Genomic DNA, 26757 nt, shown 5'->3' with positions numbered 1-26757 from the left:
ACTAAGGGTGAATCTGTAGGGGTTTGTTGCTACTACACGATGTCTATAAGGATTAGTGGAGGCTGCATAACGCAGGGTTGAAAATGTAGCAGGAGAGGACCTCGTGTTCAGTGATGCTGTGTGTTTCATATGTTCTGTAGCGCAGTAGAGGAGGAGAGGAGAGGAGAGGAGGAGGAGAGGAGGAGTGGAGGAGAGGAGAAATGAAAGTGTAGCAGGAGAGGACCTCGTGTTCAGTAGCATAGTAGAGGAGAGGAGGAGTGGAGAGGAGAGGAGGAGGAGAGGAAGAGTAGAGGAGAGGAGGAATGAAAGTGTAGCAGGAGAGGACCTCGTGTTCAGTGATGCTGTGTGTTTCATATGTTCTGTAGCAGGAGAGAAGGAGGAGAGTAAGGGACAGGAGGAGAGGAGTAGAGGAGAGGAGGAGTGGAGAGGAGAGGAGGACAGGAGGGGAGGAGAGGAGAGAAGGAGAGGAGAGGAGGAGGAGAGGAAGGGACAGGAGAGGAGGAGGAGAGGAGGAGATGAGGAGGAGAGGAGGAGGAGAGGAGGAGTGGAGAGGAGAGGAGGAGATGAGAGGAGGAGAGGAAGGGACAGGAGAGGAGGAGGAGAGGAGGAGATGAGGAGGAGAGGAGAGGAGGAGGAGAGGAGGAGTGGAGAGGAGAGGAGGAGATGAGAGGAGGAGAGGAGGAGAGCAGAGGAGAGGAGAGGAAGGGACCGGAGGAGAAGAGTGGAGGAGAGGAGAAGAGAAGGAGTAGAGGAGAGGAGGAGTGGAGAGAAGAGAAGGAGAGGAGAGGAGGAGTGGAGAGAAGAGAAGGAGTAGAGGAGAGGAGGAGTGGAGAGAAGAGAAGGAGAGGAGAGGAGGAGTGGAGAGAAGAGAAGGAGAGGAGGAGTGGAGAGAAGAGAAGGAGAGGAGAGGAGGAGTGGAGAGAAGAGAAGGAGAGGAGAGGAGGAGTGGAGAGAAGAGAAGGAGAGGAGAGGAGGAGTGGAGAGAAGAGAAGGAGAGGAGGAGTGGAGAGAAGAGAAGGAGAGGAGAGGAGGAGTGGAGAGAAGAGGAGGAGAGGAGAGGAGATGAGAGGAGGAGGAGAGGAGAGGAGGAGGGAAACATGCTGAAAGCAGCAGCTGAGGTTCTCTTGACCTTATTGTGCTTCTTGTTCAAGGACGAATAATTTCATTACTGCGTCTATTGAATATGCCTTGCTTTTACTCACAGGAGGGATTCAGAGCATGAGAGAGAGAGAGAGAGAGAGAGAGAGAGAGAGAGAGAGAGTGAATGTGTGTGAATGTGTATGTGTCAGACAGAGAGAGAAAGGGGAAAACTAACTGGAGTTTTGGGTTCTACTAAGAGTCTTCGTGACAAAGAGCCGACCTTGAATAAGTCCATCTGCATCTGAAAAGCAATGCACGCGTGAGCACACACACACACACACACGCGCGCACATATACACACACGCGCGCACCCAAACACACATATAGACACAAATACATACATGCCCACATATATACGGCAGCAGGAGCAGTAGGTGGCCTTCAGTGAGTGATGATGACATGGTGGTGGTCTTGCTGCAACAGCCCTGTCATTCTATTGCCCCTCCACCAGGACTGGGGGCTACCAGCCCACACCGCCCTACACCGCCCTACACCGCCCTACACCACACATCACGGGTCTGCATACGTTAGCCGGCAGGCAGCCTAGCTTAAGCTCACAGATAGAGCACAGACAGACATGCACACATTCACTAATGTTCATTTGGGGTCAATCACAGACAAATCTGCTTTCTAAGTTACTTAGATGAAACTAAGAAGCCATTGTTTTAGCTCTGGCACAAAAATGTGATCAGATCAGATCAGATATTCCATGTGGATTGGCAGTGTTTCCTGACTGTTATTGTTCATAGCATCAGCTGTTCCCACCTAAATACTACAGGTCTCCACCTAATAAAGAGTTCAGAGGTTAAGGGACTGAGACACTGCGCACCGGTCTCCTGCATCACCGGGGGCGTGGTCCAGGGAGTGGGGGGCGTGGTCCAGGTTGTGGGGTCATGGTCCAGGGTGTGGGGGCGTGGTCCAGGGTGCGGGGGCGTGGTCTAGGGTGCCCACCTCTGACCATTCCCAGCCACAGCAGTGAGATTAATCAAATGCACCATGACATATCAGACCTGTTAAAACTGTTAATACTTCTGGCCAATTATTCAACAGTACATGAAGAGACTTGGAAACAAGAGGGTATGGTAGTTTCACACACTGTGTCTTTACTCAGATTCAAATGAAAAATCATGCAATGCAAAAACACAAAAGCAACGCAGAACACAAAAGCAATATCAACATACAGATTTTATTTGCATTGTTGGTTTCAGAAACGGACACATTTTGCAAGTGCATGTGGTTTCCTGAGGGCAGAACAAATCTGGCAGGTTAGAGATTCTGTACAGGTAGAGAAAATACACACCACAAAAAAATGAACAAATAAGCAAAAGGATTGAGAAATTTAATGAATGTATGGAGATCACCAGAGGACAGCCTTCTAGGCTCAGTGTATAGAGACCACCAGAGGACAGCCTTCTAGGCTCAGTGTATGGAGATCACCAGTGGACAGCCTTCTGGGCTCAGTGTATGGAGATCACCAGTGGACAGCCTTCTGGGCTCAGTGTATGAAGTTCACCAGAGTACAGCCTCCCAGGTTGTTTATGAAGTTCACCAGAGTACAGCCTCCCAGGTTCAGTTTATGTAGATTACCAGTGGACAGCCTCCCAGGTTCAGTGTATGAAGTTCACCAGAGTACAGCCTCCCAGGTTGTTTATGAAGTTCACCAGAGTACAGCCTCCCAGGTTCAGTGTATGAAGTTCACCAGAGTACAGCCTCCCAGGTTCAGTTTATGTAGATTACCAGTGGACAGCCTCCCAGGTTCAGTTTATGTAGATTACCAGTGGACAGCCTCCCAGGTTCAGTTTATGTAAATTAAGAGAGGACAACCTTCTAGCCTCAGCTTCTGTCAGTAGTGGAAGTTCATCAGGAGAGCATCAACATTTCTCCACTCAGAAACACCAATATTTACTGAAAACTTTCATTTACAGAGTCGCATTCTACCATAAACATATCTGACAAGTGTTTGATATTATAATATTTTTTTTACAATGGCTTTCTGAGGAGCATATTATGAATAACCATGCTAACTGGGAACAGAACTGGGAATGCTGCCAAAAACTGGGAGAAAGGAGAGAGTTCAAGGGTAACGTTCTCTTTCTGTTCATCTATTTTCCCCTCATCAACATTTCAGCCCACCTGTCCTGGTCCGCCTTCGTTTGTACAGGTTAAACACACCTGCTGGGGGGCCAAGCACCATCAGCTGCCGTCTGCTGCTTCCGCCACGGTGTCACTCAGGTGTGGGGTTACCTGTGCTAGGCCCCGTCTATTCAATAACTCAAACTCGGATGTAAGTCCTTTCTTTTCCCTCCACGGGACAGAGGAGATTCTTGCAATAAGCAGGATGCCATGACCTGTGAAAAGGCCTCATTTAAATAGTTTAATCGATTCATAGATGCGATTTGTAGACCGGAACACTCATAAAGGACTGCGCTGCTCTCTTCCGGGCCGGGCTCAGATAACTAGGGGCAGACAACACCGTTAGACCTGCTCAGTTGGCATTTGTAAGTACTGTATGCTTTAAATATCATTCTGTTCCTCCATTCAAGCATAAATCACCCTGCAACAACTCAGTAATAATACATCTGTATCTGTGGACAGTTCTGTCCTAAATCTCTTTCTGTTTAGGGTGCTATGCAGACTCCTCTCTCTTTTTCGCTAGCAAATCTGTAGCATATCTCTCTCTAGATCAGCAGGGGCTGAAGGTTTTGTGCTTATCACCAAAGAACAGTTTGTGCAAAATAAACAATTACGTATAATAACTTAGTTATACAGAGCAAATATTTGTTTATGAAAAAAGAAATTGTGACACCACATTTTTTCGATTCACAATGATAGAAAGACCACTTAAGAGACAAACCTCAAATTTTGATTTTGGCTTGCATAGCAAAGCAACATCAAATAAAAAAAAATATTTACAAGAATTACACATCCCTTTCATTTATTTGAATTTACATATTTGGGGTTTTTCAGATTCATTCTTGAAAACAAACAAATCAGCAAAAATCCACATTTCTTACCCAGTGATGTATATTTCGTAACACATTTCGGGACACATGACGCTCCTTTGAAAGGTAAACAAAAGCGGAAGGCAAGTAGGAGGCAGACCGAAGAACGCTGTGAGACGTGTGTGTGTGTCTGTACATTAGCTTCCCAGTTCAGTGCTGGCCTCTCTCTGAGGTAAAGATCTCATACAGGACCATGGGGAGAAGCTCACTGAACATTGCACAGGTGAATGATGAAACAATCTCTCTCTTTTAAGTTCTCACACTCAGTAGGGTGGGCAGTGAGTTGTCTGGTCTATCTCTCAGACAGGGAACTCTGAAACACAAGGGAACAGAGTAAACTCAGTTGCCACGGGTCAGCTGTCAGGACCGGACGTACCTTGTTTCGGGCACATCAATCACACGGGCGTTTACTCACATAGGTGTGCGTAGCTGGCCTCCCTGCACACGGAGCCCCGGGCCCCAGAGTCCGGCTTCTCTGTGCTGGGCCTCAGCTGGGAGCCACGACCCAGAGTGCCTCTGGAACTCCAGGGGCCCATGTGTTGACGTTCCAGGGTGGACACCACACACTCTTCAGGGCCTTCAGACCCCACAGAGCCCCAGGAAGTGTGGAGCCGCGCCCCAACACTGCACAGGGGCTCTGCAACAGGAGCATGCACTGAGAGAGAGAGAGAGAGAGAGAGAGAGAGAGAGAGAGAGAGATTGCACTGGTAACCATTACAGCACACTGTGTTCAACTATGACAGCAGTAATGGCCTATAGCTCTGCTCCTCTGCCCTGTACGGCTGTAGGTCTCACCATCGCCGCCGTCTCTCCGGCGAAGCTCGGTGGCCAGCGCCTCGCCCCGCTGCTTGTGAGGGGGCTGCGACGCCCTCGGATGGCCCAGGCTCTGTGTACCCAGCAGCCCCCCGGCCCCGCCCCCGGCCCCGCCCCCGGGGCTGCCCGGCTGTGATCGGCGGGAGTGGCCTGAGGAGCACAGGGCGAACAGGAAAAGGGCTCAGCCTGTCACACACGACAGGAGCAGCAGACATGCAGCACCGTGAAAGGCTTAGAGAAGCCAGCCAAAGGCCTGGCTGAGCCGACGCCGATGGGCGCCCCCTGCAGGACGGGAGAGGGAGCGGCATGTCTGCTGATATTAATGTAAAACTGACAAGGGCATAACGGGTCGCATTATTGCCAAACTCCAAGGCTGCCTGGCAAGGTTATTCTCCAGGGGGCCTCAGGAGTGAGCCGCAAAGACCTTTACAGTGAGAGGAAGATGCGCGTGGCTCACGCGGGGCAGGCAGGGCGGTGGATTACCGGCCGGGGGAGAAGCACTAAATCATAGCAGCGCAGCTCATAGATCAGAGACGCCTGGTGTCACAGCACGGCGGTCTACTGTTCCATCACGGCAGTGGAAGTGTGCAGCGGTCCAGGGTGGTCCCCCCCCAACACACACACACACACACACACACACACACACACACACACACACACACACACACACACACACACACACACACACACACACACACACACACACACACACACACACACACCCCCATATGGCTCCTCAGGCTGATACAGTCCTCCTGGCCTCCTGGACAAGTGGCATCATTTTACTGCATCAACTGCAGTTTCAGGTCAGGCAGCGGTTTTTGTTTTGAGACACGTGCCGAAGGACCTTCTGGAGGGTCTGAAAACCCGGCCTGCTGTTTCTGGATCCATCGTCAAGTACTCTGACAGTAATTTATCCAGAAAGCTGCATTTCGTCTCTAGACAGGGTTCTCAGAGACAGCAGACAGGGATATGTGGCGGGCTGTGTGTGTGTGTGTGTGTGTGTGTGTGTGTGTGTGTGTGTGTGTGTGTGTGTGTGTGTGTGTGTGTGTGTGTGCTGGTGGTGAGAAGCCCTTCAATCATTCCCCAGTTTTGACTTGGAAATTAAAGTGCTCAAATGAGATGTCAAGTAGAAATGATTGCCTCCATAGTACGTTAATGCATCGAGTAAGCGATACCGCTTTTCTTTCTCTGATATGAATTTCGCTGTGAAAAAGCGTCTACTTTACCCCCCCCCCCCCCCAAAAAAAAAAAACCCCTTGTTAACGATTCATACAAATGTGTCATTTTGAAAAGTGCCCCAGCAACAATAACAACTACAAAGACACCTGCTAATGGCGGTTCGGAAAAAGGAGCGTGTTTGAAGAAGAGTGGAAATCAATAGCATTTTACACAGAGCTGCATAACAATGGCGGTGTGACTACAACCGTAATATTTCCATCCAACCACTGTTCACAGCATTGTTTCCCCTGAAGAATTAATGCAATTTCTTGGACGGCTGAGGGCCACCGATGGTGTCTGTTCAAGTGTGTGATTCAATAGCTCTGCTCACCTGAGAGAGCTTCCCTGCCTCCCAGCCCGAGTCCTGGGGAGTAGTCCAACCCGCACAGCGGCCGGGCCAGCTCGTACGCGTCGCTGACCCCCTCCTCATCCTCACCTTCAGTCAGCATGTCCGATCCTAACGTGCTGGACACATACCCCACTGGTGGGGCAGGGGCCTTGGGTGGTTGTGAGCTGCCCTTCAGATGCCTGAAAAGAAATGACTGGCTATAAGGTGCACGTTTCTAAACTAAACGATTTGTTTTCCAGCAAAACAGTTGCTACTGTCGTTTGTCTTTGCACGGTCTACACAGCTTAGAGGAACAGAAGATCCTGCAAGCTTACACCTCACCTTATTAAACTAGCAGCCACGGAGCTAAAGAGCTAAAGAGCTCGAGGCACTCGAAGAGCACCAGCTACCTCACTGTGACTCCACTGTGGTACGTGAGGCACCCCGCCATCTCCCCCCGGGTAAAACCACAGCCTGCCAGCTTCGCTTCTTCTGATCCGAGTCTCCCTGTGACTTTGTCCCGTTTGTTCCGGCCCGTCTTCAACAGCCCACCGTGTTCCGAGGCGACGTCGACCACAAGGACACACGGCGCAGCTGCGAATCAGACTTGGCTCGTCGGCGCCAGGCTTTAACCAGACGGGCCGTGCGTGCGCCCCCGAGCTGTGTAACACCGCGGTGGTTTAAACCCGCGGCCCGGCAGGAGATCGGGTCTGGGAAGAGCTCTGTGGGGTACGCGAGGGATTTGTGGTGTGTCTTACATCCACACGGAGACGGGGAGCCCAGGCCCGTGTGCGTCACGGTGGAGCTGCGCACAGAGCTCGCACAATGGTCTGGTAATTGGGTTGCTGGGTGGTGGGGCGGAGTGGGGCGGTGGGCTAGCCTGTCAGATCCACGTCCATAATCTTCAGCGCAGCTGCCCGGCCTGTCAACCCCAACACGTCTCAGCCGCACCACAGCTACGCGTGTAATTACCGCCTCTTTTTCCTGTTGTCAGAGGCGGTAGGAACACCAACCCAGTCATTACCCTCAGACTCCGGCACCACCCACCCCCAACCCCACCCCCACCCCACTTCCCCCCCGCCATCTCCGTCACGGTCGTCCACCCGTGTGGTACAACTGCAATCAATGAGGCTGTTTTTGAAGCTGGGGTGTAGTTTCACGTTTCCTAAAGCACACCGCTGAGATACAGCAGGAAATGTTGCAGTGATATGCAAAAACACGCATTGGCTGGGTCTGATTGGTCCACTCTGTCATAACACACGCTGCAACAAACACACGCACTTCCGAATGGGACATAAATGTCTCATTATGTGGAAAAATGTATTTCCAGCAATGTAATTTCAGTCCTGTGATGCTCCAATATTTTTATTGTCCACTGTGATTTGGTTTTGTCCTAGTGAATAAAATGCTGTATGCACATTTTTTTTGAAGAAGAAGAGAAAAAAAAGTCAACTCAAACTCAAAAGTAGCAAAAAGTGGTTTGTTATAATAATTCAGAGGATCTCATGAATTCAATTTTTCCGGACAAAATAAAATGCAGTAACACACATTGTGTATCTGCCTCGACACTCATGAGCAATTCAACCTGGAAACACTTTAACAGCAAACTTAAACGCAGTAGATACAAGAGTGCTCACACTAGAAACAGCCCAAGCCCTTACGAAACCTGAGGTCCAGAATAAACCCTGTTTGGTTGACCAATCAATCAATCAATCAATCAAATTTTATTTATATAGCGCTTTTTACAACAGTTGTTGTCACAAAGCAACTTTACAAGTGCCGAGTCCTAGCCCCCAGTGAGCAAGCCAATCTGTTTGGTCTGTTTGGTTGACCAATCTGGTGGCCGTGTCTGTGTGTGCTCTCACCAATTCTGCTTGGCCACCTCGTACTGGTATGCGCGGGTCAGCTCATCCAGGTGCACCTGAAGCATGCACTGCATTTCCTCATGGTGGGAGGAGCCTAGCGAAGCGGAGGAGCCCTGGCCATAGGGCAGCGCGGCCGGCGAGGAGGCCACGCCCCTTAGGGGTGGAGTGGGCACTCGTTCCTCCTCCTCCAGCTCGTCTTCCATGCCCTGGTGCAGGTAGGTCTGCACGGGGAGGGGCGGGGCCCAGACGTCACTCTCGTACCTGTGAAAGCAGATGTGGCACGGCTAAACGAGAGTCCGGTAGCGCGGAGCTCCCTGGCGCTCCTCTGTAACGTACACATCTGTTAAGAGCGGTGCGCGCCTGTCCGCAACCCCCAACGCCAATTTAAACTGCAACAAAGAGGCTTTATGGCTTTTGTTGTAAAAGAAACATATCCGCTCGCTCAGCAGTGTGGAGACGCGTGATGCTCATTAGCACATCTCCCAGGCCTCTCCTCTTCCTCTCCTCTTCCTCTTCCTCTCTCCTTTGCTGTCCTAAGCGTTCTGAGCTAGCGCACCAGTTCCCCATCACATTCAGCGTAAAGGGGCTCCCTGGTGTCGGGCTAAAACCACCACCACGTTCAGCTGTCTCGGGAGCTTTTGATGGAAAACACTTACACGCTGCCAATTAAACTGCGCGAATTTCAGTATGCTTGTGCATCTTGTAAGCCGTGAAAATCCCCAAGTGTGTGTGTGTGTGTGTGTGTATGTGTGTGCGTTCCTGTTTGGATGTGTGTGCATTAATGTCAGACGCACCCTGCCTGCTGGGCGTGCTCTGGAGCATAGTGGTCCACCTCTGTGCCTGGTAGAGGGTTCATGGGCGGAGGTGGGAGGGGCATATTAGCCCAGCAAGAGCCAGTGGGCTTGGTCGTTTTACTGCCGCCTTTGGACTTCTTCTTCTTCCCGTTCTTTCCTCCTGAAGGGGGCAGCAGAGAGGAGCTTTAGTCATAAGAAAAAGGGACACGTTCAGTTTTCACATTCAGTATCAGGCACGGTGTAAAAATTGGTTGGGGTCTATCGCTAGGATCTGAAATTCACCAAACTGCATTGTGTGTGTGAAATAGAGAGAGAGGAAGAGAGAGAGAGAGACAGAGAGAAAGTGAGGGAAATACAGACAGAGAGCGCTCAGCCCATTGAGTAGGTTTAAGGTCAGAGTTTAGCAGACAGTCTGGTCCCCACCATGGTCTTTCAGCACACAGAGAAGAGTCTAATGAGAGGGTCCCATTCCCCCTGTGGGCCTGAGGACTGAGAGGAGCCGTCTCTGATTCCTTTCCTTTCCTTTCATTCTCTCTCTCTCCTCCCCCCTTCCATTTTCCTCTCAATGTATCACTGACAGGGCTATCAAGACCACTCCTGCAACATCTCTCTCCTCCTCTGCACGCCGTGGTTTGAAGCATCGTCAGCCTTGGGGCTGGTAGCCTCATCCTCTGGTGTGACCCTCAGCGTGGACCTCAGCGTGGCCCTCAGTGTGGCCCTCAGCGTGGCCCTCAGTGTGGCCCTCAGCGTGACCCTCAGTGTGGCCCTCAGCGTGGCCCTCAGTGTGGCCCTCAGTGTGGTCATGGTGCCTACCACACACTCATCTGACCTGCGCTGCCCAACGCCTCCGGTGGACTAATTTAATGTCCACGGGTCAAAACATGGGAGGAATCCCTGCTCACGCTAATCAAATTAATCCACAGCTACATGCTGTAATTCTCATTTCTGGGCTAAAAAAATCCCAAGGCAGAGAAGCCAAACACATGCGGAAGTGAGGAGAGCAATTAAGGGACATGTCCTCCAGGTCTGTTGTTAGACAAAATGTAAATATTTCACTGGCTCCCCTTCATGCGGCTCTGATTTCCATCCGTTCAGACTTTATCTACCCCCCCCTCCTCCTCTCTTTCCTCTTACATTATCTCCCTCTTTCTGTTGTGTTACACATCCTGAGGTACTGCAAGGTTCACTGCTTCTAATTAGCTGGCCGGCCAAGTGAATTTTAAGGCCGTACACTAATAACCCCCCAACGGCACTGTGGGCCGCCATCACTGACCAACGCGCTGTGGCACACACACGACTCGGGCAGCTTGGATATTCACGCAAGCTGACATATGCAATGACAGACTGACAGACACGAAATGTCTCTGTAAAGACATAATACACAATTAAATTTTTTTTTCTTAAAAGAGAATATATTAATGTTAAATATATTACAAATATATATTGTTTTTGAATACATTTAAAATCACTCTGGAACAGACTACAATCTCAATGTTCACAGCAGGGAAAAAAAACAAAATCATAAGAAAGCTGATCTTAATGAGATCACTTTCTGGTATAAAGAGTTCCCTGTCCAAACAGAGAGAGAGATCAAGAGAGAGATGGAGAGAAAAAAACAGAGAGGTTCAGCACTTCTGCATCTGTTTTGAACTGAATACTTACACAATACTGATCTACATATAGTCATGCCAGTAAAGATATGAAATTGAATGAATTCAGAAAGAGAGAGAGAGGGGTGGAGGCAGATATGGACAGAGAGAGAGGGAGATAGAGTGAGATAGGGGGTGAGAGCCTGGGGGGGGAGAGAGAGAGAGGGAGAGAGAGAGGGAGGGAGAGAGGGAGGGTGAGAGGCTGGGGGTGAGAGAGAGGGAGGGTGAGAGGCTGGGTGAGAGAGAGAGAGAGAGAGAGAGACTGGGAGAGAGAGAGAGAGAGAGAGAGAGAGAGAGAGAGAGAGAGAGAGAGAGAGAGAGAGAGAGCAGTGAGAGTGCACTCAGCTCCCTTCTCCACAGCTCTCACTACCGTTGGCACCGGAGCGGCTGTCGGTCAGCGAGTAGCCCAGGCCGGCCAGCTCCTGCTGGGCCCGTAACGAGGCCTTCCAGCGCGGCTCGGCCCGGTCCACGGCCAGCTCGTGGAAGCTGCTGGACTGCAGGATCTGCGTGGTGGCGTAGGGCGTGGCCTGGGTGCCCCGCGCCGGGCTGCTGTAGGTCGCCTTGCCCGTGAAGTCGATGCTGCTGTAGATGGCACCGTCCGACAGCATGGTGCCCATCTTCTCACCCCCGCCAGCAGGCAGGACATCTGGGAGAGAGGGAGAGCAGGAAGGAACGAGAGATAAAGGACAAGGAAGGAGGGGAGGAAGGTGGGCCCCTCTTAAGGGGGTTCCACTGCGGAGGCTCACGGAGGTGTGCTCCTGCTCCTCCACCCAGGGGAGGGGAGGGGAGTAAACGTGATTAGTAGGCAGATTAATTAGGACGTGACATGGGATGCTCAGTGGGGGGGGGGGGGGGGGGGGGGGGGGGGGCAGGTTCCAGCACACACAGGTGAGAGCAGACGCACAGAGATGACCTTCAACTCAGTACCGCACAACCCGCAGAGCGCTGATGAGGTGGCTGAGATCTAAATGGACCCGGCACGGACACACACGGACACACACACACACACACACACACACACGCACACGCACACTGCAATCCTCCCATGCACACACATAATTGCATAAGTGCAGTGTTGAGAACAAACAAAAGTCTTTCTTTTCTGAACAGTGGACTCTTCTTATTTCTTTATCTGTGATCAGACGGAGAATGTTCCAGAGTGCCTGCGATCACCTGATCATTTCCACTGCCACGAGATTCTCAGCCTCCTGAAATATTTATAACACTCATGCATGAATTCACAGAGATATCTGCACAGAGTCCTGCGGGCTCTGAACCGCTGACCCGTCCCATCGCTCTGAGGCCTTTGATGTGGTGATCTGCTCTTTAAGGCCACACTGCCCGTGTCCATGGAGGTTCTCTGCAGGCTCCTGAGATCTTACCTCCACGGCCGAAGTTGCTGTGGTCTTTGGGAGCTCCCAGCACGCTGCTGGCGGGGAGGCTGGTGGAGGGCCAGGAGTCGGCCAGCCAAGGGAGGCCCGGGTCACCGGCCTTCAACAGGCCAGGGCGGCTGAGGGAGAGACAGAGAGAGAGAGAGAGAGGGAGAGAGCGAAGGAGGGAGAGAGAGATGAAGAGAGAGAGATGAAGGACGTGCATATGTCTGTGCTCTACATGCTGATAAGACTCGGTAAGCAGCCGTGGTCCAGGGGCCCGGGGAGCCAGGGGCCCAGTCGTCAGGGGCCCGGGGAGCCAGGGGCCCAGTCGTCAGGGGCCCGGGGAGCCAGAGGCCCGCACATGCAGCCCTGAGCTGAGGGAATATAACGAACGCGCAAGTACGGAGAGGTGAAGTGATGACAGGCCTATAAACCTGTGAAGGAGCGTCTCAGAAACAAGGAGGATCCTCTAACACCTACACTGGCAGGTGGAGCAGCAGAGCGCCTCCACCTCCTCCGTGTGACGGAGAGAACCATAGGGACCATGGGAACCATTCTCCATGGTAACGTGGGAGAAGCTTGCTTATTGGCTGGCTACATTCAGCTAAGGGGCAAAGAAATGCTGATGCGGGGTTGTTTATATACATGTACTTGACAACAATGACAACAAACGTGATGGAGAGCAGAAGGGGGATGTGTTGAGTCTTCGTCGAGTTACTGGAGATGCTCGGCTGTTTTCCTGGGTGCTGAACTGAACTGCTGAACTACTGGGTTGGCCTTTGGTCTAATGGACTTAGCAGGGCAGGATCACACGTCACCTGACGAGACCCCAAGCGCAGGTGGATTCAGCCCCTCAGAGCAGCTCAAAGATGGAGCCACCATTACATGAGCAGTTACCACTCAGACTAGCAAACATGCGCCACTATCCAGATTAGCATACACATTCCAACACACACACACGCACACACACACACACACACACACACACGCACACACACACACACACACACACACACACACACACACACACACACACACACACACACACACACACACACACACAGCTGTACTCAGTGACACATGTAAAAGCAGATTCTGAATTTATATTTAGAAACAGCCATTTTGTGCTGTGTGTGTAGCCTGTTGGCTAGCGCTGCCTGCCCAGGTGTGACGGGGGAACAGACGGAGTCAGAACGGGGGGAGGAGGGGAGATGGAAGAAGGGCTGTGTGCTCCCTGTACCTCCCCCAGCGGGAACCTCCTCCTGCCCCTCACTCTCTCACTGGGTCACCCCCTAGTGACATTCAAACGGTCTTGGGCTCTATGGCCTCACAAGACAAGAGCGTACATGGCTAGGGCTGTGTGTGTGTGTGTGTGTGTGTGTGTGTGTGTGTGTGTGTGTGTGTGTGTGTGTGTGTGTGTGTGTGTGTGTGTGTGTGTGTGTGTGTAAGAGGGGGAGAGAGAGAGAGAGAGAGAGCGCAGGACAGACAGAGTGCTTATGAGGCACTCTTTCTCTTGGATAATTATCTTTTCACATCCTCACTCACACGGCTAGTGCGCTCTTGAGCTTCTCCCGACAGCAGAATCCATCACAGGCCGTGGGGAGGCTCCGCCCCCAGCCGGCCCGGGACGATGAATGGCCGAATAAAAAATGCCGCCCTGACGGATTAATTGTTTCTGTTAATTCCAGCCGGGGGAGATTTATTAGCCAATCAATCGATAAGTCAGAGCTCGCGTTTGCTTTCGCACGTGGCAGCGGGTGTAGGTGCATCCATCAGACGCCTGTGCGGCGTAGCTGGGCCCCGGGACCCGGCCCTGCCTGACCCAGCCAACCGGCACCTCCTTGCTGACAGAGGAACCAGCACACAGCTGATCTGAAAACCATCCAGATCACGTCCACTTGGGCCACACAGTGATCTGCTGTGGTTCTGTTTGTCCAGCGTTCTGGCCTGCAGCGACTGGGTGGAGTCAAACCTGACAGACGGGTACACGCCTGCTGAGGGGTTAAAGGTCACTCGCTGCATGCTCACCTTCCAATTCCCATCAGGCCCCTGTCCCCACGCTGGAACGTCACTGCAGGGCCGCACGGCGGGAGCACACGCCCGGAAGAGGAGGACGAGGAGTACGAGGAGGAAGAGGAGGAAGAAAGAAAGAAAACAAAACACATCCGTCAAACTCCAGCCGCCGCGTCTGCGCTTAAATCAATGTTCTGTAGCGCGCGGGGCGGCTTACGGCCCGCGCCAAGGGGACGCGCTCGGGACACGACAGATGAGCAGTACCTGCACGGGTGAAGGTGAACGACTGGACTGTGGAGCAGAAACACAGAAACAGAGAGGGCGTTAGGGTCCCGCCGCGGCGCACAGGCATGAGCCAATGAGCTGGGGTGGGCGGGGCATGGTGGGCGGAGCCATGGATGAGTCACAATCCAGGAAGCTAATGGCGACTGTCTGTGCGTGTCACGCGTGATGGAACTGGGGGCGGGGCCAGTTGCTGGTAGATGAAACGCAGTGGGACCCTGATTGAACTGCGAGCTCAGATCTCAGGACTTCCTAGTGAGATCAGAGCAGGAGCTTAGGAGGTGGACGGAGTGAGCGGCTATTGAATTAAGCGACGCCCCCACATCCCGGCCCCGCCCCTTCCCCCACTACTCAGCCCCAGCCCCCCCCCACCCAAGTCATCGGAGCGTGATGATAGCAATCCGTATTGTAATGAGAGTAATCCACAGCTACACCGCGTAATTACCCCCCGGAGGGGGAAGCCATATTACATTTCGGAGGCTGGAGACTGTATTTAGAGCTAATGCGGGAACAATATGGGTCACGGTCCCCTTAATAGACGTGGCGTGCTGGCGTTCGTCTCTAAATGAGAGTGTTTGAATGCGGTCGTGCGCCTTTTGATGGGATTGCGTTCGCGGTCGCTGCGCCTAGTTGTGTGATGCGTCACGCCAGGGGCAGGGGAGCTGGGGGTCGGGTGGGGGCTGGCGGTCGGGTGGGGGTTGTTCGTGTGCCGGCTCAGCTGGCTTTGTTCAGCTTTGGCTGTAGCTGCAGGTACAGAGTGTTGGTCCTCTGGGCTTTGACAATTAGGAGTAAAATGCACTAAGGCAGCAGAATGAAAGTCCATTGCCAAGGTCCTGTCCTATACCACAGCCCGTAGGTCCTGTCCTATACCACAGCCCGTAGGTCCTGTCCTATACCACAGCCCGTAGGTCCTGTCCTATACCACAGCCCGTAGGCCCTGTCCTATACCACAGCACGTAGGTCCTGTCCTATACCACAGCCCGTAGGTCCTGTCCTATACCACAGCCCGTAGGCCCTGTCCTATACCACAGCACGTAGGTCCTGTCCTATACCACAGCCCGTAGGTCCTGTCCTATACCACAGCCCGTAGGCCCTGTCCTATACCACAGCCCGTAGGTCCTGTCCTATACCACAGACCGTAGGTCCTGTCCTATACCACAGCCCGTAGGTCCTGTCCTATACCACAGCCCGTAGGCCCTGTCCTATACCACAGCCCGTAGGCCCTGTCCTATACCACAGCCCGTAGGTCCTGTCCTATACCACAGCCCGTAGGCTCTGTCCTATACCACAGCCCGTAGGCCCTGTCCTATACCACAGCCCGTAGGTCCTGTCCTATACCACAGACCGTAGGTCCTGTCCTATACCACAGCCCGTATGTCCTGTCCTATCCCACAGCCCGTAGGTCCTGTCCTATACCACAGCCCGTAGGTCCTGTCCTATACCACAGACCGTAGGTCCTGTCCTATACCACAGCCCGTAGGTCCTGTCTTATACCACAGCCCGTAGGCCCTGTCCTATACCACAGCCCGTAGGTCCTGTCCTATACCACAGCCCGTAGGTCCTGTCCTATACCACAGACCGTAGGCCCTGTCCTATACCACAGCCCGTAGGTCCTGTCCTATACCACAGCCCGTAGGTCCTGTCCTATACCACAGCCCGTAGGCTCTGTCCTATACCACAGCCCGTAGGCCCTGTCCTATACCACAGCCCGTAGGTCCTGTCCTATACCACAGACCGTAGGTCCTGTCCTATACCACAGCCCGTAGGCCCTGTCCTATACCACAGCCCGTAGGTCCTGTCCTATACCACAGACCGTAGGCCCTGTCCTATACCACAGCCCGTAGGTCCTGTCCTATACCACAGCCCGTAGGTCCTGTCCTATACCACAGCCCGTAGGCTCTGTCCTATACCACAGCCCGTAGGCCCTGTCCTATACCACAGCCCGTAGGTCCTGTCCTATACCACAGACCGTAGGTCCTGTCCTATACCACAGCCCGTAGGCCCTGTCCTATACCACAGCCCGTAGGTCCTGTCCTATACCACAGACCGTAGGCCCTGTCCTATACCACAGCCCGTAGGTCCTGTCCTATACCACAGCCCGTAGGTCCTGTCCTATACCACAGACCGTAGGTCCTGTCCTATACCACAGCCCGTAGGTCCTGTCCTATACCACAGCCGGTAAGATCTGTCCTATACCACAGCCGGTAAGATCTGTCCTATACCACAGCCCGTAAGATCTGTCCTATACCACAGCCCGTAGGTCCTGTCCTATACCACAGACCGTAGTCCTTGTCCTATACCACAGCCCGTAGGTCCTGTCCTATACCACAGCCCGTAAGATCTGTCCTATACCACAGCCCGTAGGTCCTGTCCTATACCACAGCCCGTAAGATCTGTCCTATACCACAGCCCGTAGGTCCTGTCCTATACCACAGCCCGTAAGATCTGTCCTATACCACAGCCCGTAAGTCCTTTCCTATACCACAGCCCGTAGGTCCTGTCCTACACCACAGCTTATTGGTCCTGTCCTATACCACAGACCATAGGTCCTGACCAATAGCACAGCCCATAGGTCCTGTCCTATACCACAGCTCGTAAGATCTGTCCTATACCACAGCCCGTAGGTCCTGCTCCGTAAGGAAGAGGACAGTTGCAGGTCGTCTGAAGCAGTGACCCATCACCGCTGCTGGACAGGCAGTATACAGTAATGAAGACTTTCCCCAAGCCCCAGGTTACAACCATGAAGGGCTCCGGCTCACATCTGTCTTCTTTTCTCCTTCCAGCCTTACAAAAAGACACGGGGACTTAAAAAAGAAGGTTAAAAAAAAGCAAAACGGTCCTTTTTTAAGGACTTGGCGTCATGGATTAATTATATGTCAGCACAAAACTATTTCTTTTTGCTAGCGTTGCCGTACCAGCAGCTGTACCCGGGGGAGCAACCTCAGCGAGGCACAGAGCGGGTGTGAGGGGGTCAAGGGGGGCTGAGGGGGGACGAAAGGGGGGCCAAGGGGGGCTGAGAGGCGGGCACAGGAGGGCAGAGGGGGGCAGAGGGGGCCGGGAGGGGCCAAGGGGGGCAGAGGGGGCCCCTCACCTGCGTAGTTGCTGAGACCCTTCCTCTTCTTCCTCCTCCAGTAGAGCCAGGCGCTGAAGCCCATCAGCACGATCCAGCAGGCTCCGCCCAGCCCGGCAATAAACGCCGGCTGCTTCACCACGTCAGCGATGCTGCTGCTGCTTCTGTCCTCACCCGTCATCACGTCCTGCTGCTCAGCACCTGCTTACCGCCAATGTGTGTGTGTGTACACACAGACACACACACACACACGCACGCACACACACACACACACACACACACGAACATGCACAGTTACATACATGAGCATGCACACACACACACACACACACACACACACACACACACACACACACACACACACACGCACACACACACACACACACACACACATAAACTCACATTAGCCAGGCCTGGTAAAGACATGAGGATAAACAGAAGTGGGACACTGAAAGCTTATTTAAAAAGGTAGAAGGTTAGATTAGTAGGACTCCTTTGCTACAGAATCAATCCACAGCAGGGCATCTAATGCCTCTCCACCATCATACAGTAATACCGAATCAAATCAAATCACCCCAGCAGCAGATAAGGAACCCCAATTAAAAGCACAAGGCGAAAATCTATTTTTACTAATGGGATTATTCTCTGACCGATTAACAGCATAACAAGCAGTGAGTGGGGGCAGGGCCAGGGCAGATGTGGAGAACTTCCCAGATGAGCCACACCAGAACCCGACCTCCACACCGACCTCCACACCGACCTCCACACCGACCACCACACCGACCACAACACCGACCTCAACACCGACCTCAACACCGACCTCAACACCGACCTCAACACCGACCTCCACACCGACCTCTACAGAAACACAGCTGCCTCGTGCTGCTGCGGCGGGCGGAGCTGGCGGACGGGTGACTGACGCGTGGGGGGGGGGGGGGGTGTTGTTGGGTGGAGGGGTTCCTGATGGTGGTGGGGGGTGGGGGTGGGTGGGGTTGGTCTCCATCAGAGTTTGATTTCCTGGTGCAGCTACTGTGCTGTGAAATGAGATTCCACGGCACGAGCAACACCGCAAAGCCCTTCATTAAACCGCAGAGCAGAGCCTCTCCACTGCCTGCCAGGGGGAATCTTTGCCCTGGCAGTCAAAAGCCAGCTTGCTGGGGGGGGGGGGGGGGGGGGGGGGGGGGGGGGGGGGACACCACACGTCAATAGTATTGATTCGGGGGTGTATATTATCTGGCCCCATCCATCAGCAAGCTTGATAAAATGAGATAAGGTGATAAGCCGGAGCAATAACACTGTCCTCTGTGTTAGCGACGGCTGCGTTTATTGGAGGGGATTATTGATATAGCTAACAGCATTCTGCCAAATGCTACTGGACAGTGTATTAAATGAAAATCTTATCGATTTTTTTTTATCACTTTCTGCTAAAGAAAACAAAAAGAGCTCAGCTTGAGAAACGGCTCTCACAGGGCGGAGTCAGGCCGCTCAGGCGCTCACAGGGCGGAGTCAGGCCGCTCAGGCGCTCACAGGGCAGCGTGAGGCCCTTCACAGTGACACTCCTCCTCTCTTGGCTAAAGCATGACACATTTTAAAATCATTCTCGGACCCTCCATGCAGTGACAACCATCTCCGCATTTCACTGATGAGCAAAAGTCTTTCAATACAGTGCAATGTCATTTCAATCAATCTTGGCTTAGAAACATATTTTTAGATTATATTACATATATTATTATTATTATCATTATTATTATTATTATTACATGACAATATATATCACGATTCATGGCTGGCATGTATTATTTTTAGTTGGTCTGTTAGAACATGTTTCTGAACTGTCTGAAACAGGGAAGGATCATCACAGCATACAATGAGTTCATTTATCATTTATTAGAGAACCCATCTGCATAACGCGGTGTTCTGTAATCAATATTGCAAAAGCGATTAACACTGTGCAGGCCTAATTCCTGGTCGGCGGCAAAATGTTGGACTGGAACAGAAGCTCTCCCTCCGAGTGGCACCACCCCCTCCACCAACACCCCCGCCCGCAGTGCCTCACCGATGACCGTGGTCTGCGGCTCGCTCCTGACTCCGACACCGGCGCTGGTGCCGGCAGCCACTTCCACACGGTACTGCAGGCCCGCCCGGAGCCCGCTCACCACCACCGAACGGATGGCTGCATCCACCGTCTTGTTCACGTGGAACCGGCTCTCGTTTCCTAGGCACCAGATCTGGAGCGCAAGGCGACGGAGGGGAGACATAAGGGGTGGAGGAGGTGGAGATCAGGAGGACGACAGGAGGGTTGGGGTTAGGGTCAGACCGAGAGCAACACAGATGTAAAAGCACGTGTGAAACATCTGGCAGTACCTTGTACTCCTGGATGATGCCGTTCTGGTGGTCTGTGGGTGGAGGGTCCCAGGAGATGCTGATGGAGGTGCTGTTCTGGTCGCCCACCGACTGCACCATCACCTGCTGAGGTGGAGCACTGGGGGCTGCCCCGGTAAAACACTTATCACTGTTACGCTCCTTATAAACTCATCACAGGCACACACACACACACACACACACACAAAGCAACCAGAATTCCAAATGGATTTTTAATAGCTTTCTTAAGTGACCCAGATATCTAAGAAATCTCTTGCCCTTTGAGCATAATAAGCTGTTGAACATCTAAGAAAATAGCTACAGCGAAGAGAAATTTAACTATGGACCATGGGTTACAAATACCCACTCGTTTTAGACAACACATTTAACGGCGTGATGAAATTCTCACACTAACACGTACTGTATGTGTTCGTATTGTGCAGAAGAACAGTGCTGCAGGTGAGGCTATGCTGGGTGGTGGACAAGGCAGAGTGAGGTCTAGGTCTAGACAGGGGAGGTACCCCTCGCTGCAGTGAAGTCTAGACAGGGGAGGTACCCCTCGCTGCAGTGAGGTCTAGACAGGGGAGGTACCCCTCGCTGCAGTGAGGTCTAGACAGGGGAGATACCCCTCGCTGCAGTGAGGTCTAGACAGGGGAGGTACCCCTCGCTGCAGTGAGGTCTAGACAGGGGAGGTACCCCTCGCTGCAGTGAGGTCTAGACAGGGGAGGTACCCCTCGCTGCAGTGAGGTCTAGACAGGGGAGGTACCCCTCGCTGCAGTGAGGTCTAGACAGAGGAGGTACCCCTCGCTGCAGTGAGGTCTAGACAGGGGAGGTACCCCTCGCTGCAGTGAGGTCTAGACAGAGGAGGTACCCCTCGCTGCAGTGAGGTCTAGACAGGGGAGGTACCCCTCGCTGCAGTGAGGTCTAGACAGGGGAGGTACCCCTCGCTGCAGTGAGGTCTAGACAGGGGAGATACCCCTCGCTGCAGTGAGGTCTAGACAGAGGAGGTACCCCTCGCTGCAGTGAGGTCTAGACAGGGGAGGTACCCCTCGCTGCAGAAGCAAACATCCAGGGGGTGGAGCTAATCTAGATCCAACTCCTCCCACCGTCGTGTTTTCATTGGTCTGAAGTAACTGCACTACGCAGGAGGAGTTGTATCAAATCAGCCATTCCAAATAGCTATTCTTATTTACTCACTTGCCGTTCATTTGTGAACAATCACGAATGTGAAAGTAAGTTCATAATAAACCAATTTTCATCTTGCTAATGCTAGTAACTAGTTTCCTTTGGTGATTATACTAAATCTGACTGTTTCTGTTTGCATGAACAACCACTGTTAAGTTTATCTAATCTAGGTGTCTAGTTCCATCTAGTGATGGTAAAAACTGATGTTAGAAGACGAGCAGTTAGCGAAACAGAATACAGATGTATTAAATACTTATGTATGTTGTGTTCTTCATATTGGACATAAACTGTTAAATTAAATTAGTGTTTGCTGTAGTTACTTATAATTTGTAATGGTTGTGCTGTTTGGTACCGCATGGACACCAAGGGGGATTGTAATTCAGTATTGTGTGCATGTAACGGCCATGATCCTCATTAACCAGTTCACTGAAAAACTTCACAACTAATATAATGCTATTTATATTTTCCATCCATCTATAGATGCATTCACGGTTTTGAAAAAAGGACAGACGCTTTCAGTGCACTACACTATACACTACATTGTGCAGTGCACTACATGTTGCAGTAAATACCACTGTCCATTCTGCACACCTGAAGTGTACCGTCCTAACGAAAAAAGTTATTTTTATTAAAGGTAAAAAAATGAAATTTTTACATATTTAAGAAATGTACTGTACTTTATTATGTTGAAAATCACAGATCATTATTCCTGTCCACTTTTACATTTTCTTGTAAACTTAAAAAACGTGTATTGTGTTATTTAAATAACATTTTGATCTTTAAACGGTAAAAGTCTTTATATTTCCTGGTCGGAAAACGTAAGCAACACGTAGGAAGAGTTGGATTAGATCCAGCTCCGCCCCCTGGACCGACCAAAAGAAACTATGGACGGTGGGAGGAGTCCACCCCCTGGCCTTTTGCTTCTGCAGCGACGAGTTCTTGAGACAGGGGCGCGGCTGCTGGTTCTGGGCGTCACGCACGGCGGAGCGGCGTGGTAAAGGCAGCAGCGGATGAGGCGTGACCGGCAGCAGGAGCTAATGCTAATGCTAACTTCGTTAGTCGCGCGCCGCTGCCGTTGCTAGCGGAGTGCGGGCGTCGTGAAGGAGCGGCGCTCCGTGCTGTTCCGGCCTGGGGAGCGCGCCTCCGTGCTGCTCTCGCCAATTACCTCCCACCTCCTTCCTGGTTCTGACCCTATTCGTATATTTTGATCTCCCCCCTCACCCCCACATCTCGTCTTCTCTGCTGACCGTTCCTCATTTGTCCTCAGAGGTCACCCTTACTGTTCCCTCAAAAGCTCTCTCTCTCTCTCTCTCTCTCTCTCTCTCTCTCTCTCTCTCTCTCTCTCTCTCTCTCTTTCTTAACTGCTTAGGTAAAGATCAGCACCCTATAAAAATACGTGGCTGACCAACACGAGTTGAAGATTTATTTTCTAATCTGGAGTCGATTATTATCCCTGGTGTTAGCCTCCCCTCTGCTGCTGAATCGCAGGGGATCTGTGCGGCAGGAAGTGTGACTCAGGAGCAGAGCTCTGGTGGCCCTGTGTCAGCGCTGTGGACAAGGCCACGGTGACATCAGAGGGGTCAGAGGCTGTGGGGTATTGTGGGGCGGTGTGTGTGTGTGTGGGGGGGGGCTCTCAGGCTGAGGTGCTCCTCACCACGTGGTTCGCAATCGAGGGGCCGCTTAACATGTCTGTGTGACAGCGTGCCAATAGTAACAGGCAGGCGTGCAACACTAAAGCATCATGTGATGCATATTTGAGCAAAGTGAAAGCACTACATGCCCATGTTCAGTAATGAAGGCATGCAAATAAGGCCATTAGTGCGGACACAGCGCCGGCACGAGTGTGACCCGGTGCCAAGTGACGCCTTGGCAACCTCACGACATGCTGGCCTCTATTTCTGTCCCCAAACCTCCCAAGAAAGAGAGAGCGACACTTGGACAGAGAGAGAGAGATAGAGAGTGTGTGTTCGTTGTTTTTTAAGCTCAACCCGGGCAAAAAAAAATAAAAAATCACTCCACCCTTTGGACTATTGTGATGACCATGGAAATAAGTTTGACTGGAAGAGCACATCACTCTGCAGAAGAGGCCCGTGTGGGTCTGCTTGGGTCGGGGCTGATCAAGGGTGTTGGAGATGGAGCCACTCACCAGCCGCTCAGGAGAGCAAAACCACCATGCGCTAATTGTGCTAATGGATGTGAGCTAAACGTGAACTGTGTGATCCCCAATAAATATCTCATTCACTTTAACTGTGTGTATATGTGAGCAAGAGAAAATAGCAAGAAGAGAGAGAGAGAGCAAGATGAGAGGGATGGGAAGAGAGAGAGAAAGAGAGAGAGAGAGAGAGAAAGAAGGAGGGTAAAAGTGAAAGGGACAAAGAAGAAAAGAGAAACAGAGAAGAGAAAGGGAGAGAGAAGAGAAACAGAGAGAAGAGGAAGGAAAAAAGAGAAGAGAAAGAGAGAAGAGAAGAGGAAGAGAAAGGGAAAAAAGAGAGAAGGTGGTCTTAGGATTCAGACTGAACTGGCTGCTGGTTCTTGACAGTGATATGGCAGGGACGGGGACAGCAGCTTCGCAGGAGGTGGAATATGTGATGGAGTACGTCAAAGAAAGAGTGTGTGTGTGTTCTGGAGTGTGTGTCAGGACAGACAGGCATCCTGCTGCTCCCACAAAGCTCTCAGTAGATCAGCCTGTACAGACTGTGGCACGGACAAAGTTCTTAAGTTAATATGCACTCATGCCCAGAGCAATGGCACTGCTAGAGGTATCTGAACAATGCATACAAGAGAGAGGACAAGATCCTTCATGTGGGAGACGGACTACCACGAGATACATAGTGAGACGCAAAATCGCACCTTCAGTGCTGCACAGTTACAGGTGAGTTCCAAACTGCATAAAGTGAATTACCTTCTTCCAAGGTGCGTGCTGTCATGGATTCGCTGTCTGCTCCTTGAAACTCATTGAAGAAGGGGCGGACCTTGATCTCGTAGACCACGCCCTTTTTTAGGTCATGCAGAACGATTCCTCGCTCGGATGGAGCCTTCAGATCCTGGCCCTGCCACGCCCCTGGCGACGACAGCCCGGACGTCTGTCTGTACAGGACACGGTAGCCCTGGATGAACCGGGATGGGTTCTCCACCTGTGCCGGCCAATCAGGGACGAGGAGAAAGACAGGAGTCACGGAGACCGAGAGAGGAGGGAGGGTCAAAAGGGGGAGGAGTTTGGAGTGAGGACAAATGCCCTGCCTCCGTACTCACACTGATTGTTTTCAAATAAGGAGATGGAGTGGAGGGTAAAGAACGATCTCGGGACACCGCGCCAAGCCCCTCCCGGTGTAAGTGCATTAAAAACAGTGGTTTGGTTGGCTCGGCAACGCTGCGTCACCATGGATAGGTACAGTGGAAGTAATCCTGTGGTGGGAGGGTGTATAACTCACCATAATGGCTTGTTAACAGGGGCGGAAGCAAGTGAAAGCTTTTACAGGCGAAATAAAGTAGCTGTTTACCGTCAGCCCAGCCCAAATAAATCAGCTCGCAACATTCGCCCCACCCCCCTGTACCACCATGTACACTTGGGACGGTGTGTGTGTGTGTGTGTGTGTGTGTGTGTGTGTAGGGGCATGTGCGGGTGTGTGTTCATTTCATTACTGAAATGAATAAGGGATCTAAAAGCTTCACTTAGTCCTGAAGAGCATTCTAATAAAGCCCAGTACAGACTGATCGGGTCTTTTGCATGGGAGGTGCAGTGAAACAGGACAGGTTTGTCTCCCGGTGCCAAAGTGAGCACTTAACGGGAACAGGAGCGAGCTCGTGAGGAGGAATCCACGGCTAAGTGCTGTAGCCTTCAGGGTCCGCCATGAAAAAACGTGTAATGATGTCATTATTTTATGGAACTTTTCAAGACAACGAGTTGACTTTATCGTCAGCTGGTTAAAATGCTCTGGCATTACAGAACGTGAAGGCCTGAGCCATTCACTAGAGTCCTGTGGCCCAGTGGTGTTAAACTAAGCTCATATCTAGGGCCTGAGCCATTCACTAGCGTCCTGTGTCCCAGTGGTGTTAAACTAAGCTCATATCTAGGGCCTGAGCCATTCACTAGCGTCCTGTGTCCCAGTGGTGTTAAACTAAGCTCATATCTAGGGCCTGAGCCATTCACTAGAGTCCTGTGTCCCAGTGGTGTTAAACTAAGCTCATATCTAGGGCCTGAGCCATTCACTAGCGTCCTGTGGCCCAGTGGTGTTAAACTAAGCTCATATCTAGGGCCTGAGCCATTCACTAGAGTCCTGTGGCCCAGTGGTGTTAAACTAAGCTCATATCTAGGGCCTGAGCCATTCACTAGAGTCCTGTGGCCCAGTGGTGTTAAACTAAGCTCATATCTAGGGGACACATTTCTAATATTCCAATTTTTTTTCATACTTCTATTAATACATTTTTAAGAGAGAAACTTTTACTAAATGTCATTCACGAGCCGAATATACTTGCTGGGGAAACAGGTCGTACGTGTTTGTGTCTCGGTTTGGACTGCAATCAGCAGTTTGAGTGATGGAAACGTAGCGTCTGCTCTGTGACACCGTTCTGAATGAGCATCAATAACAGTTTGCTTCTATAATGACTACATACACACACGACTGCCAAGACCACGTTTGTTTTTGAATAAGAGCGTAATTTGGCAGCGTGTGCCAACGTTGGCACACAGCATCGTCACAAAAAGTCCAGAATGAACTATTACAGGAGCCCTGAACTAAGACGCAATAGGATAAATCACGGATCTGTGTGCTGCTGTAGGACTGTAAGCTATAGCGTAAGTGTGTGTGTCTGTGTGTGTGTGTGTGTGTGTGTTGGGGGTGATTCTCCTCATTAAGCAGCACCAACACTCTGCCAAGCGGGGGCACGTCGAGCTGGGCCCACGGAGCCAACCACGGACGGCTCCCTGAAAACCACCGTGCAGGGCTAACAGTGATCTATCTGCTCCGGGGAGAGCCATTTGTCCAAATTCAAACGTCACCCTAAATGGTCTGAGATTAATGAAACGGCAGATGGCCACGCGCGTGATGTCCAGCCTCGTGTTTACATCCTGGAATCCCTGCTTGAGCACGGGCCAAATCAGGGCGTGGCGTGACGGCCCGGCTCCCCGTTAACGCCTCTCTGCACCACTCCGCCCGGCTTCCTGGAAGCTCGTCACGGCCGCCAGCACGGAACGCAGAATTTTACATCCCAGTGAGACGTGGCCAAGACTACTGGAATCCTCAGGAGGTCTTTGCTTTGTAAAAACGCTACATATGGCAAATTAACCTGGCTGAAATGTTTGTATTCATAGCTTCTGGTCATGTTCTGCAAAGGTGGTGTACTCAAATATGGCTTGTGTGTGTGTGTGTGTGTTTGTGGTTATTGTAGGTTTATGTGTATACATCTATAGTGAAGCTCTTACCGCCCACGTCACCCGCACGGAGGTGGAGCTGAGCACTACGGGGTTGTGCATGCTGACGATGACATCACCCAGCTCCTTCTGCACCTGCCGGTGGTCGACGCCCCGCACGGCCGGCTAATGTCTGCCACGCCCACACACGGACGGACGCAGGCCACGGTCAGACAGCCCACAGACACACGCACGCAGCACACAGACACACGCAGACACGTGAACCGAGCATCAAGTAGGTGAGGCACACT

At 51.8% G+C, this 26757-nt stretch overlaps 1 protein-coding gene across 3 annotated transcripts; it reads right to left on the bottom strand.

Annotated features, from left to right (window-relative positions):
- Positions 1-2307: 2307 nt before the first annotated feature.
- LOC143525600 (roundabout homolog 2-like) lies at positions 2308-26646 on the bottom strand. Of its 3 annotated transcripts, none has more exons than XM_077019758.1 (15): positions 26519-26646; positions 23999-24230; positions 19915-20039; positions 19607-19778; positions 17572-17754; positions 14463-14489; positions 14214-14256; positions 12195-12322; positions 11183-11458; positions 9164-9323; positions 8370-8630; positions 6508-6704; positions 4938-5105; positions 4558-4797; positions 2308-4455 (listed from the first exon to the last, which is right to left on the bottom strand). In XM_077019758.1, coding segments are annotated over exons 1-15 (2265 nt in total). In that variant the 5' UTR covers positions 26570-26646; the 3' UTR covers positions 2308-4453. The 3 variants fall into 3 exon arrangements, with proteins under 3 accessions (XP_076875873.1, XP_076875875.1, XP_076875876.1); XM_077019760.1 differs by having other exon boundaries at positions 17572-17751; XM_077019761.1 differs by lacking the exon at positions 14463-14489.
- Between the last annotated feature and the right edge of the window lie 111 nt (positions 26647-26757).

The sequence above is a fragment of the Brachyhypopomus gauderio genome, chromosome 10 (genome assembly GCF_052324685.1).
Source record: "Brachyhypopomus gauderio isolate BG-103 chromosome 10, BGAUD_0.2, whole genome shotgun sequence".
Lineage (NCBI taxonomy): Eukaryota > Metazoa > Chordata > Actinopteri > Gymnotiformes > Hypopomidae > Brachyhypopomus > Brachyhypopomus gauderio.
The sequence above is the reverse complement of the archived record's forward strand: the minus strand, read 5'-3'. Positions and strand labels throughout refer to the sequence as shown.

Coding starts and splice junctions, on each gene's coding strand:
- LOC143525600 (XM_077019758.1), bottom strand. CDS start 26,569: ATGCACAACCCCGTAGTGCTCAGCTCCACCTCCGTGCGGGTGACGTGG. Junction 9,324..11,182: donor CAGCCGCTCCGGTGCCAACG/GTAGTGAGAGCT, acceptor TGCCCCCTTCAG/GAGGAAAGAACGGGAAGAAG. Junction 6,705..8,369: donor GAGGTGGCCAAGCAGAATTG/GTGAGAGCACAC, acceptor ATTTCTTTTCAG/GCATCTGAAGGGCAGCTCAC.